The sequence below is a fragment of the Diplotaxodon limnothrissa genome, linkage group LG7 (assembly GCF_057381915.1).
Source record: "Diplotaxodon limnothrissa isolate DT_005_m linkage group LG7, D_limnothrissa_male_GT1.1, whole genome shotgun sequence".
NCBI classification, from domain to species: domain Eukaryota; kingdom Metazoa; phylum Chordata; class Actinopteri; order Cichliformes; family Cichlidae; genus Diplotaxodon; species Diplotaxodon limnothrissa.
In genome coordinates, this window is record NC_140602.1 from 6,282,998 (window position 1) to 6,297,605 (window position 14,608).

General features: G+C 38.5%; 1 protein-coding gene across 1 annotated transcript; it reads left to right on the forward strand.

Annotated features, from left to right (window-relative positions):
- Window positions 1-67: 67 nt before the first annotated feature.
- On the forward strand, window positions 68-9,790 carry lrrc56 (leucine rich repeat containing 56). Its single transcript, XM_085357268.1, has 12 exons — window positions 68-232; window positions 665-752; window positions 2,513-2,573; window positions 4,564-4,660; window positions 5,106-5,303; window positions 7,026-7,200; window positions 7,288-7,518; window positions 7,719-7,786; window positions 8,376-8,518; window positions 8,788-8,993; window positions 9,146-9,461; window positions 9,628-9,790. Exons 1-12 carry the CDS (start codon window positions 68-70, stop codon window positions 9,788-9,790), a joined length of 1,911 nt encoding a protein of 636 aa, XP_085213394.1.
- The last annotated feature ends 4,818 nt before the right edge of the window (window positions 9,791-14,608 follow it).

Here is a 14,608-nt window from a genome sequence, read left to right on the forward strand (position 1 = left end):
TGTTTCACAAGCCGTTTTGGTGTTTTCAATATAACTTTATGATTGTTTATTTTATACAGCGTGAGGCATGAGTTACTGTCATGGGTCTGTGCCCCACGGGGTCAGGTCTGGTACAGCACGGGTCCTGGTGACTGAGCTGAGTGGTTCAGGCTCCATCAACCCAACTCCTGCAAGTAAACCCTGTGAGGACTCTGAAACACCAGTGGAATTTTATCTCTCCCCGGAGAAGTTGGTAGGTACCTTTAAATACAGTTAGTATTTATCACCGTTATAAACCTCTTATCATGTTGTTTATACGTATATAATATACTATATATATAATATACTAGTGAAAGCATTTAGTTAGTTTAGCATAATTCTAAATTGACAATAGTAAATGTTAGCATCTGGATAACATCTACCATATACATCTTGCCTGTATTATAATGCCTATTTTACTGAAATAATTTCGTTAGTGTTGTCTCTTATACTAATTAAAATCCTCTTTGATTTTTGCTTAAAAAGATTATGTTTGAAACTGAAATTGGGCAAAAAAAATTCTTCAAAGATTTTACATCAAATCAAAGTCATGTTTGTTAATCGTAGCTACAGAATGATACAGACTACATAAAGTAAAGAGACAGTGCCCTTCTGCCCAGGTCAGCTTCTTATTCTCCTCCTACAGAAATTGCTGTGTGGCACACAAGACCTCTCTAATGTGACCTCACTGGAGATCTGTGTAGACACTCAAGAAAACACACTTGGTAACTTTGGTAAGACATATAACATGTCACTGATTAAATACAGTACTGTGCACTGTGCAAGTCTTGAGGCACCCTTCATTCGGTTATATTTTGCAAGAAATATGGGAAATAGGTGCAGTGATTCATTGAAGTATGTGCAAATATACACAAATATACACCATAATCAGCATTTGTAATAATCTAACAAGATTTGGTCTACCAAAGTCAGTATTTAGCATGACCACTTTTATTCTTCAACACAGTCTCAACTCTCTTACGCAAGCTTTCTTGTCATTTCTTTAAGTAGTCTTCAGGGTTCTAGAAGGACATTTCAAAGCTCTTCTTGGGAGTTTGGCTGCGTTTTGTTCTGTTCTTAGTCAACACGATCCCACACTGCTTAGGTAATGTTGAAGTCCGTGTTCTGGAGAGGCCATGGCATGTTTTTCTATCCAGGTATGCTTTTACAGCAGTGGCAGCGTGTTTGGGATCATTAGCATGCTTAAACATGAAGTTGTTGCAAATACAACACTTTTTAGATTGTGATCAAAATTGGCCCATATTGGTCTTTCACTGGCTTAAATGCAGCTCCAAACCATGACACTGTGTTTTACAGATGTCTGTAGACATTCACTGTTCTACCTCTCTCTTGACCTTCTCCATATATATTGATGATGACTTGAACCAAAAATGTCCAATTTGTATTTATCACTCCACAAGATCTGTTGCCACTAATTTTTTAGTCCATTTTTTTGTGTAATTTTGCTGGACTTTTTTTTTCTAATTTCTTAAATACATGACTTGTTGATACTGTTCCTCTGCTGTAGTTATTTTGCGGCTGTCAAACTGTGTTATCTTTTGTAGACTCGACTAAACAAATGAATTGTTACTGTGACAGGCAGCTTGTAAAAAAGTCCCTAAATATAGAAATTAAAATTGGTTCTTTTCTAAATTGTCTGTTGTGTAAGTTGTGTGCAGACACAAAACTAGTTCACCTCTTGAGTTAGGTACCTTTTTTTAGTTGTTGAATGATTCATAGGTCAGTGTTAAGTAGTTTAACTAAGAAAATGATCAAGTACAAAGACTGTACTGAAAATAAGTAAAAAAAGCAGCCAGTGTCCCATGAAAAACTTCAGAAAGCTTAGAGACCTGTTGTTCAAGAATAATTAAATACAACAAAGTCTGGTTCCTTGAAGACAAAATACAAACAAATGAGGAATGGCTCAAGACTTTTGCACAGTACTGCAGCTGAATATGTAAAACAGTAAAACAATAGGTGTCTGTTTGTATGTGTACTTATTAGAACTAACTGTTAGTCAGCATCAGTGGTGTTATTGTTTTCTTTGTGTAGCCAAGGCTACAAAAATACAGTAACTTTTATCTCATTTAAGTTCAGTTAAACTAACGAGCAATGAGAAACTGTTAACACAATTTACAGTAATGATTCATAACAGATACTTGTAATAATCACAACACAGACAGTCATAAATTTCCACACCTGATTACCTCACAGGTGTGCCAGCCATCATTAGATAATGGTAGGGGGATATATTTACTATGACTGAGCTTTGTCCTCAGAAAAAATCCTAGATTGTGTAAGGCATGACAAACACTGTCTGTACATGTATGAGTCATGTTTTACCTGCCACTTCAGGGACGCTTTCTTTTACTTAAATGATGCTGAACATCTGATTAGCAAATAAATCAGGTGATAAGAACGAAACCATGTTAAAATGACACCAGTGTTACATGAAAATGAGAAAAATAGTTTTGTTTAACTAATTTTCTTGCAGGTGTCTACTTGCCTGGATTAGTGCAGCTAAAAATGAACAACAGCAGGATCCTGTCAGTAAGGTAAGTAAGACAAAAATAGTATCTTTTTCTTTACTTCAAAGTTTGTATTCCTGAGAAACAAATTTACAAAGTATAATAATTTTTAGATTTCCAAGATGATACTGATGCATGCTTCTGGTCATTTTTATCTTATTTTATACATGTTTCCAAAATAGGAAAACCCACATATTTCCTTGAAGAGAAATAAATATAAGTTAACCCAGAACAGAAAAAACCCCCATAGTTTAGTGAATGCTGTCGTGGTTTACTCTGTCATTACAGGAAGTCAAAAGTTATGAGCTTACCCAAAGAAGTATAGTATGGCTATAGTGACAAGGTTTTGAAATAGGGACTTCCAATATTTATGTGTGGAAGATGCTTGTTGCAACTTGTAAACCAGACACCATAGAGGTGAGACCTGTGTACAGGTTTAGAGATACACAGAGAACAGGTTAAACCACCTTTCTCACAATAGGATACAGAGGGGTTCAGGTACTATCAGATTTCAAAATCATGCATTTGATCCTCAGAAAGAGACAGGGAATATCTAAAGTTTTTCCTAGCTTGTCCAGTGATCATAGCTACAGCTGTTTCATCAAAAGTATATTGAAGCAAAGCTACAAATAGTTGTCACAGTAAGTGAGATGGAGAGAATATTTTTTACCATTACTGTGCAAAAGTCTTGACCCATCTCTCATTACTTTATATTTTGCTTCTCATGAGACAGATTTTCTTGAATGTGGTCTATTTAAATAAATTATAAACAATAGATTATGAAGTCTTGAAAAGGTTTAATTTAGACATCGGCAGTTTTTCACTCATTTTCAGTCCATCGCTTACACCTAACCATTTTCAGAGGAATTTTTTTTTGTTTGTTAAACAAGTTAACATAGAAATATGAAATATGTATTATTCGAGCATAAAAAATGCACCCAACTGAAGGAATGAACGTGAATGTTGTGCACATAACAGAAAGTTTAGCGAAGGAAGAATTTTTGTATCTGTAGGCACTCTGTTAGTAGCAGTCTGTCAGAAAAAACATAATCCGTTCCCAGTTCTGTAGTTGTATCTATGAGCAGATAATAAAAGATACCAAAAGATAACACAAGCAATAAAGTAATATATTTGAACCACCAATGTGATTCCCAAAGAGCTGTTAGCTGAAAACATGGCATATCTAAACATGGTGGGCAGTGTGTCTTTAATTAAAATAAGGAAATTGGACAATGACACAAGTGTTACATGAAAATGAGAAAAATTGTTTCGTTTATCTAATTATCTAATAATCAATATTTATGGAGGAGGACAGGAGAGATGTACAAGAGTTAGTGTCTATAGCCATCTGTAGAACACTGTGGAGGGCTCTGTCATGGTTTGGAGCTGCGTTTCAGCCAGTGGTGTTGGAAATCTCCCCAACACTGAAAGTGTTACGATCACAGAAAAGTACCTTGCAATGCCATCTGAAAATTGCTGGATTGACAACAGCTTCATGTTTCAACACGCCAGCAAACCCAACACATTGCCAATGCAATAACTGCAACACTGTCAGTCATGGATTGGCCTCCCCAGGTATAACAGACTGTATTTATGTTCATTTCAATAAATCCCTACACCTACTTTTAATTTTTCCTAGCAGAATATAATAAAATGAAGAGTACTCTGAGACTTTTGCACAGAACTGTACACAGAGATAGATAGTGAACTGTCTGCTCCACCCCGAGAGCACCAGAGCAGAGCAGAGTCAGCCGGACATGCACTGGCTCTGATAGCATTTCCTGCTTTGGGTTGTGGGAATTGTAGTGGAGTTGGTGTTGTAGTGTAAGGTACACTGAAACTATTGTGGAAAGGTTCAGGCAGGGAGGAAAGCGGGAGACAGTGAACAGGACATAATTTTCACGAAGAGAAAGGAGCTGCAAGCTTCAGTAGCCAAGAAAGTATCCTTTTTTTAGCCATGATTATGTAACTCTCTTTCCTGCCTCTAAATCAAGTTTGTGTTATTTTGTCTCCCTAGAGACTTGGGAACCACCATCTCCCAACTGCAGGTGCTATGGATGTCTCGGTGCTGCCTACGAGATCTAGATGGGATTACTACTTTCTGTGCTGTTACGGTAGACTTTATAGGTTACAGGTGGCTTTGTAGGAACTATTCAGGAGCTTGGTAGCTTCTTTCTTTTCTCTTTTTGCAAATGTTAAAAAATGTGTGTACGGAACAAAACATAAATTGTGTCAAGGATTTTTGGATACATTTCAAATAGGCCTTCATACCTCAAACATTAATTTCCATTTGTCATAGTACCTGAGTGACCCATTTTTTCCCAAATCATTTCCTCGTTTTTGCGGCAAATACTGAACGTGCCTAGGTAGTAACATATGATTCAAGTAATTGAACTTTCGCTGTTTAAAACGTCCAACTGTCTGTGGCATGGGACGATACCACAGTGTGACTTGGGTCCAACATGTTTTTTTTCTTTAGTGCATTTTCCTTCTGCTGGTTCAGTTCATTAATCACACATTTTCTACCACTTAACACTTATTTCCTGTCCTTCTTCTCAGGAGCTGTACTTGTCCTATAACAACGTGTCAGACCTGAGTCAGGTTGGCATGCTGGAGAACCTGCAGCTGTTAGATCTGGAAGGGAATGACGTGGATGATTTAGTCCAGGTTCAGTATCTCAGTTTATGTAGCAAACTGGAGAGACTTACCCTGGAGGGAAACCCTGTCTGTTTACGCCCAAACCCTACATCAACTCAGGTATGAGTATTATGCGATGTGTTTGTCCTTTGTTGTTCAGACTTTAAGCGGATGCTCCTATTGCGATTAACATACCCAGTACATCTTGAAGCAACCGCCACAGAGTGGTGCAATGCTCAGAGTGGCAGTCTGGCAAAAGATAAAACGAAACCAAGAATGGTTGCAGCTGAATAGAGCTTGAGCAAGGAGCTGGGCAGAGTTCCTGAAAAGGAAGTGTTGTATTCATTTGATGTTGTAAATGCCAACTTGCAAATGCAACTTGTGGTTCTAATCGTTCAACAGTCTCGCCTGTGCTGGCTGTCAGCCCTGAAGACAGATAATCTCTAACATGTAATCAGTTTGTGCTGAGACATGAGAGCATGTGTGCGATCGCAACTCTCTGTATGTGGGTCCTTAACTCAACAGAAACACTCTGCTAGAGCAGGAGACATCAAAATACTCAAAAATAATTAGACATAACATACTGTTGAAATAGTATATATGTAAACATCAATGCTTTATTTTTATGTTAAGGTGCATTTTTTGGTTTCTGTGACAAAGCCTTAAACAGCTTATCATGGGCCAAGTCAGTGAAACTGATTGTAGCTGGGTACACGGCTGAAGCTGCAGTGAGCTGAGTTTTTTGGGCCACTGTGAATGTGTTTATTTACACCCACCAGCAGAGCATTAATTAAGAAACTAGGGCAATGAGGAGAGATGCTGAGCTGAATATGCATTAGGCCCGTGCTTTGTAACAACTGAGGGGGTTCTTGGGTTTACTCCCTTGCCAAGTGATCACTCTTCATGCGCTCTGTCTTTCTCTCACTTCCTCTTATTTAAAACTCATTCTCCTCCTCTTTTCTCTCATTTTCTTGCTTTTGTTTACAGGCCTCTCACACTCTCCTTTTCATTTTCTGCATCTGTGTGGTTTGGTGAAACCAAAGCGAGGCCAGCGATTCACTGGCCTCTCTCTCGCTCTCTGCTCTCTTCCAAATGATAAAAGTCTAGAATTTATAGCAAATAAATTATTTATTTATTTGCAAGACTTTACAGACGCTAGCTGTTATGAGCTGGGATCAGCTTATGCTGTCTGGCACCCCCTATTTAAAAATACCACGTATTATTAAAAATGTCACTGTTGCAAAAAAATGTGATCTTGAATCTTGTCGGCCTATAAAGCTCTGAATGGTTTAGGACCAAAATACATCAATGACCTCCTGACCCAGTATGAACCATCCAGATCCCTCAGGTCATCTGGATCCGGTCTTTTATCAGTTCCCAGAGTCAGAACCAGACACGGAGAAGCTGCATTCAGCTTTTATGCTCCTTATATCTGGAACAAACTCCCAGAAAGCCTCAGATCAGCTGAAACACTCAGTTTATTTAAATCCAGGTTGAAGACTCACCTGTTCTCAGCTGCATTTGAATAAAGCACCAAATCCACACTTTAAGCTTAAATTTCAAAACTTACATTTAACTACTGATTTTATCTACTGTTCTGATTTTATCTGTTTTGATTTTATATACTGTTGTTTGTTTGTTTGTTAATTAGTTAGTTAGTTTATTTGCTTGTTTTATTCAATTTTAAATCATGCTTTTTATTTGTTCTTGTTTCTAATGTCTCTGTAAAGCACTTTGAATCACCTTGTTGTTGAATTGTGCTATACAAATAAACTTGCCTTGCCTTGCCTTGCCTTACACCTTAGCTCTGTCATTTTCTCTTGTTTCGTTCCTCCTGCCCAGATGGCAGACTACAGTTACCGGGCAGCGGTGAGGGAGCTGGTCCCTCAGCTGCGTTACCTTGATGATGTAAAGGTGGAGGAGGACAGGCTTAGCTGCTGTACCACCATGGGAGAAGACTGGGACATTCTCAGAAACTCCATTAGAGATTCTAACTCCTCTTATCCTGCTGGTGATGGTGTGTGTGTGTACTGTTTTAAATCCATCAACATGGTCCAGATATTCAGATGACGATTTAACAAACACCTCACTTTTGTCTTTGTAGAGGAGACAACCGACAGTGTACGTCCTTACAGCCGACCCAGTTCAGCCACATGCCCTTCTCCCAGCTTCTCCGGTGTCTGGGCCATGTCATCGTCAGGCACCAGACCACACTCAGGCTCAAGACTCATGTCAGCGATCAGGCCTGGAGTTCTCTCCCCTTCTGGATCCAGACCTGGTTCTGCAGACTCAGATCTGGCAGTAGTGGAAGCTGAAACCAGCAATCTGACTCACAGTTAGGCACTCCTGTGGTTGATCTCATTAGTCTTAGTGCCATTTCCATTTTATTTTGATTAGCATTACTCTGTGCAGGTGAACTGTTGGAGCAGTAAAAACAATCTTTGCTCAACAGTGCCACCAAGAGGACTTAATTGTGCCATGAAATAATGACAGTTTCAATCACTGATGCCTGTTTTACTCTGTCAATTTTTGAAGGAGCGGGTAACATCATCTTCTGTGGGAACCCAGTCCAGGCTATTCGAGCAAAGCGGCAAAAGTTAAGGGTAAGTAGCAACAAAGTCCTGCAATGCAGTGGAGAAAATTATTTGATCTCACTTAATAAATTATGAGATGTATCCATACACCACACGCTGTGATCCATATACATGAGTTATTTCTGTCTCGCTGTTCCCCATAAAACAGAGTCTTCATTGTCCACTAAGAGGAACAGCAAGCTTTATGAGCTTTGACAGGCCATTATGAATGCCTGGCACCAGCAGCTCGTCTCTTTAATGTCATGTCAGTATAAAAAGAATCAGCTAATTATTATCAGGCAGACAAACAACCTGAGAGGACAAGCATAGTGAGGGGTGATGGAGATGTGAGAAGGGTTGTGTCAGAAGAAGTTGACAGACGGGGCTATCACTGTCACCACCCTCTGATCTGTTATAACTGGCATAAATACACCCCACCACTGTCACTCTGCATCTTATTTATACCTTTCTGTCTCATTCAATCTGCCCTTGCTGTGTTTGTTGTTCCTCACTGTTTTTGCTATCCATAATTAATATGCTCTTAGGCCTCTATTACTTTAAGTTTCCTACCATCATCTATTACCACTCATGCTTGTTGTGCCTCTCTACTGTCTGATAGACAGCACCCACCAGGTCTACTTTCACCCCCCGAGACACTCCCATTCACGTACCAGAACACACATATGACCTCGAGGAGCCTGATCTGACAGAACGTGCTGATGTCTTTGCAGAGCTCAGAGCTTGGAAGGAACAGCATAGCAGGTATTACATGCTGAATTACTTTTTTAAAAACACATACATGTGAAAAATAATAAAAGCTACATTTTAATCTATATCTTGCCATTGCTGACCATGCAATAGATTAATTGCATATTAAAACAGTTGTCCATTGAATACCATCAGAGGGCTGTGGAGGATTTCACAAATACAAAGCCTCTTCACAGCCAGTTAAAATCGCAGAAGCTGTCGATGTGGCTATGTCTGAAGACTTGTATGCACATAAAACTAAATATCATCATTCTTTGTTTCAGACGTCTTGAGGCCATAGCGAAAGACAGACTGCCACAAATCTTGTCCATTCAGCACTCTGATGATGAAGAAGCCCGTTGTGATGAGGAAGAAGATGGCTGTGGTGCTATGAGGAGTGACAGCAGTAATGAAGAACATGAAGAGGAGAAAAAGTGTGACAACCAAGATGCAGCCTCACTAGATTTCTCTTTCCAGTCTCTTTCCCCAGGTGAGAACTTTGTGAAGTTATTTATAACTTCATAAATTATAAATAAGGCTGTACAGAATAAAAGCAGTAATTGTAATGTCTGATCTTTTTGTAATGTAAGGAGAAAAATAACTGAATTATTTCAATTATTCTTATTGTTTGTTTATTTTTAGATCTGCTTCCCAGAAAAAACTTACCCTCAGATATGGCTCGACTGTCGCTGGTCCCCAAAACCGCAGTGTCCCCTTCTCCTCCTCTCAAAGGCAGTGCAACTGCTGTTGATTTGAAACCGCAAGGGATCCGTGCACGGAGGCTTCACCTTAGCCAGGCCAGACCACAATATTTACCTGAATTCAGCAGCGCCTTTGAAATATGTAGGACTTCAGGAGATACAGACCTGCAAATGAGTGTGCCTCCAATGACTCTGCCTGCACCCATACCGCACCCACCTCCAACAGCTGCCCCAAGTGAAAGGCTGAAGCATTCACGGTATGTCATTATTAAAAAGTATCTTTATATTCAAATAGTCAGATTTGAAACAACACATTTTGTTGTAAAATGTTTAGCTGAGTTTTGTAAATCAGTGACATCACCATATTGTGATCTCAACTTGGTCAGTGGAATGTGGACATTAAAAAAGATCTCTATCTTTTAGTGTGAAGATGGACTCTGGTGAGCAGCCAGGCCAGAAGTGTGAGATATCCAAAATCCTCAAGAGACCAGCAATAACTCGCCCTCACACAGCCAGGGCAGCTTTACAGAAACATCACCAGCACCACATACTCCAGTCCTGCAGAGGGAGCTCACAGCCAGATTGACTGTTGACTGTCTCCTGTCAGTATGACTGCTCTTAACTGCTCAATTAAATGGGGTCTTTCCCCTTTTTCAACTCATCACTCAGCCGTATATTGATTTGTCATAGTTTACCACCATCGTTTCTTTTTCTCTGTTTTTTAAGAACTGAAGATACTGTTGTTGTTCACCAGTTCAACAGCATCCAGTGCTCACGAAGCTCACAGCACAAACAGTACACTGTAAAAAGAATAACCCTATTAAAAAAAAAAAAAAAAAAGATGTCCAATTGTCACATCCAAAATATTTGACTTCATAGAATCCAAATTGAGTCACTTGATATGACCTGATACTTTTATGTTGATATAAACAATATTACTAGACTTGACTGAAACTTTAAATTTTGCATTGATCCAAATTGATTTTTTTTTACATAGAACCATATTTTAATTATTGAACCAAGCTAATATATTGAAATTTAACCAACCCAATGTATTCACATCGAACCAAATTAACATGAAGTAATATGTTTGTGTTGAAGCCAGGTAATTGATTTACATATATTCAAACTATATTTTTTACATTTCATTTTATTTCAGTTCAAAAATGCTCTGCATTTCCTATAAAAAACAAGACAGTTGGCCAACCAATTATTTCAAAATTATTTATTGTTCCAAACCACTTTAACTATAATCAATAGAGAGGATTAGTAATATACAGATTTAGTGCTACGGCAGAAATGATTAGAGAAATGTTTGTTTTATAAAACCTGCAATCTTTTGAAAACCAGTATAAAACCTGCAATCTTTTGAAAACCAGTATAAAACCTGCAATCTTTTGAAAACCGTTGGATATTTTCCTTTACTGAGACAAAACCTCTCACACCACAGAACTGCTCTTAAATAGACTCTTAAAATATCGAAGAGACCGTAAGTGCACATCTCAGGATGCTCTATAGAATTTTTACAAATACAGCCCTGTGCTGTTTAGCTGGAAAGATGTAAAATATGAACTTCCACGAAGACTACCTGCAGTGATGGTAAAGTTCCTGATGTTCAATGTGTAATAGTCTCATATTGTCACTTGAGGGCACTGTGTGTAAATATTAAATCAGAAAATGAATCCATTGCTTCAACCACACTGAGCAAGCAATCCTTCAAACCTACCACCTTGACATGTGACATTCATTATTTTTTTTGTCTGTTTGACTACACTTACGGCTGGGGTTACCTCCATGCTACAGTAGTGCATGCTACAGTATTTGCCATTTAAATGTACAACATACAAGCATATTTCATATTTTACTGATACAGCAATGCCGCAATAGAATGAAAAAAAAAATCAAGTCCATGTAGAGTTTATATGTTTTAACTATGATATAATCTTTGTTTTCCAAGTGCTATGGAGAATTACCCATCGCCTGCACTGTGACGGTCAATCTCAGACTCATTTGTTCTGAGAAACAACTGGAACTAACAACACTGCATTTGTGGAAATGAGGGCCAGAGTGGCAGCCTAATTCCTTAGTGGTTCTTAAGAGCAAATTATGCCGGGACAAGTTTGTTTTGAAGCCGTCACAATAATTATAACATGGAACTTCATTTCAAGGAAACCCCGACAACCAGCACAGTGATGTCTCCAAACTTGCCCCGTGTTTTGTACGAACACCTGACATAAGCACACACATACAGCAGGACACACAGGTAAGAACGCACGTCCCATATTTGTGTCTGTCGTGCGTCACTTGTGTCCACAGAAACAGGATGTAAATAAATGACTCAAAGTACAAAAAAAGAACCACAGGATAGTATTGCGAATATTTCTGACCACTGTGCTGGTTTAAGAGATGTACATGCTCTTAAAGTAGGAATTTATGTATGTTTGAACATGTAATTGCCTACAGCCATCCAGCTGTTATGTAACACGTTAGTTCTTTTCTTATTTTCTAGCAGCACTTTCCATCAGGCAGCCACCCCATCTTTTCACATAACTGCTTTGTCTATAGGATTGTTTAATTTTCTCACTCCCTGTCAGGCTTTTGTAGCCACACTCCCATCCCTCTGGTCTCTCTGTATTACATCTCAGGATGCAGGTAGAGGAGAATGGAATTAAATGCAATGCCTTTTATGGTGGGAAAGTGGGATGGTGTCCACCTACTCTGTCTGAACAGTCTTGTAATTTATTCAAAAGGATCATTCTCCTAGCTTGTCAAGACTAGAAACGGAACCTGGCCTCTTCTTCACTCACTCAGTTATTACCAAATGTTGTCAGAAACCATAAAGGTGTGTTTCTATCTAATGTTTAGGGGTGGTAAACACTGTGGAAAAAAACCCAACAAGAAAATAATTAAATAATTTTGAAGTTAATTTTTTATGTAAAAGTAAAAAAAAAAAATCCAAAACCTATTTTATTCACAACAGAACATTGATAAATATCTGATGTTTAAACTGAAACAACAAAGTTGGAACAGGCCTTGCTGACTGCTGTATAGCAGCCTTCCTTTTTTAAAACAACAATCTGCAAATGTCTGTAGACTGAGGAGACCCGTTACTAGATTTTTAGATGAGGAAAGTTTTTTTTCCCTATATAGAATTCTTGCTGCTCAATACTTTTGGATATTTCTGTTGGTTAAAGGTCTGGACTACAGGCGGGCCAGGTTCAGCACCCGGACTCTTCTACTACAAAGCCATGCTGTTGTAACAGTATGTAGCAAGACAGTTAGAAGCATTCCACAGACACCCATGCACTCCCGTAACATCAAAGATACAGGCTTTTGAACTGAGCAAATTGGGTTGTACATGTACTAAAAACAACAGATTTATTTGCCCTTAACGTCAAAAGACATGGTGCTTTTCTAAATTTAAAACCCCCCTCTATCTTTAGAGTTGCATAATATATAGTACCAATGTACAAAGAAAACTGAATCATAAACTTGTTAATTATAAAAATGTATAAGATTATTCAGAAAGTTCTAAAAGAGAATCAAGTCGACTTCAAGAAAAAATGTTCCTGTCTGCCGCTAATACACCCACACAATAGACTTTACACATACAGTATTTGTCAACAGTGAAGTGGAGCAGCACATACTGTATGTCAGCACATGCCATGAATACTTATAATAATAAGTTCCAGATGTGGTGAATAGGACCCAGGTACTTTAGGTTGTAGTTACATTCTTCAGAATACTATCAAAGCCGCACCTTCTTGCTGTAAAAAAAAAAGTTCAAATAAATTAACGGAAAATTGATAGTGAAAATGAGGTATTATGATAATATCATCGTGTTTTGACTTGAGACGAGTCACTTTTTCTATCAGGCGTTGGAACTGGAAATACCTACATGAGTTCAGACAGGTCTGGGAGACGCCATTTGTACAGTACCACACGATTCTGCCGCGAGGAACATTCCTTTGTAAGATATTTAGGTTTCATAACTCATTTTCCACTGACACCTTTACAACCAAATGCAGACATGCTGTCCATAATGGCAAACAAAAGGCATGAACACAATAATTATTCCTTTACATTTGCAGGTGTTTAATTTGAATTTAATTTGATCTGTATGGTAAAAATATATTCTATTCAATTCAGGTTTACAACAACAGTAACCTCAAAGTACTTTATACTGTAATTTAATTAAATTCAGTTTTATTTCTACAGTGCCAAATCACAACAACAGTCACTTCAAGGTGCTTTATATTGTAAGGTAGACCCTACAATAATACATACAGAGAAAAACCCAAAAATCTAATGACCCCCTATGAGCAAGCACTTTGGCGACAGTGGGAGAGAAAAACTTCCTTTTAACAGGAAGAAACCTCCGGCAGAACCAGGCTCAGGGAGGGGCGGGGCCATCTGTTGCGACCGGTTGGGGTGAGAGAAGGAAGACAGGATAGAAGACATACTGTGGAAGAGAGACAGAGGTTAATAACAAGTATGATTCAATGCAGAGGGGTCTATTAACATATAGTGAGTGAAAAAGATGACTGAAAAGGAAAAACTCAATGCATCATGGGAGTCCCCCAACAGCCTATGCCTATCCGGTTGTTCAGTCTCATGTCACTAGCCGTGTCTGGGTCTAAACTCCGCTGCAGCTCCATATATCAAACGATCACTATGGCATTACTGAGAGTTGAAAAACTGTCTAAAGTCTTTCATCTTTAATAAAATGATCAGCGTTCTGCTCTACCAGGTGTAACAATTGAGTTTAACATCCAGGCATCCATGAAAACGGAATTTATGACATTTAACGGAGTTAGAAGTTAGCAGGGAGTTAGCTCGCTAGCTTCTATCTAAATACAATATAGCATGTCCTGACTGCGAGGTTTTGGAAACAAATTCAAACGTACAGCTCTGTTATCACTTCCAGCATAAATGAAGACAGAAAACTAAACAGCAGTGACGTTTGTAGAGTTACTGAAGTTGGGCTAGCTGGTATATAATGATGTGCTACGTGACCGCTAGCGACACAGCTATGTTAGCATAATATAAACAAGCTAACTTTTTTTCCACTCGATAAAAGTTAACGTGAGTGTTCTCAGTGGTCAGAAACAAATGTAATCGCATGGCAGGATGCTGTAAAAGGACCAAACTTCAGCCAGGAGAACAACTGAGATAATCCATCCACAATACGAGGTTAGTCATTCATATACTGCTGCATGGGCTGGGCTGTAGTTACATCCTAAGGTTTTAAAAACTGAGCTTAAATAAATGATTAGTGGTAATAAAAGCCGAGGGAGGTCAACCGGGATCACTGACTGTTTTAGGAGCTTTTTGAGATCAAATAGAAGAAAATACATAACATTAAACATGTTAACAACACAAAAGCCAAACGCAGACTACTTTA

Excerpts from the sequence above, each read along its gene's own strand:
- lrrc56 (XM_085357268.1), top strand. The coding sequence starts at position 68 with ATGAGTTACTGTCATGGGTCTGTGCCCCACGGGGTCAGGTCTGGTACA. Across the intron at positions 233-664 it reads ATCTCTCCCCGGAGAAGTTG|AAATTGCTGTGTGGCACACA; the intron begins GTAGGTACCTTT and ends CTCCTCCTACAG. Across the intron at positions 8,994-9,145 it reads TTTCCAGTCTCTTTCCCCAG|ATCTGCTTCCCAGAAAAAAC; the intron begins GTGAGAACTTTG and ends GTTTATTTTTAG.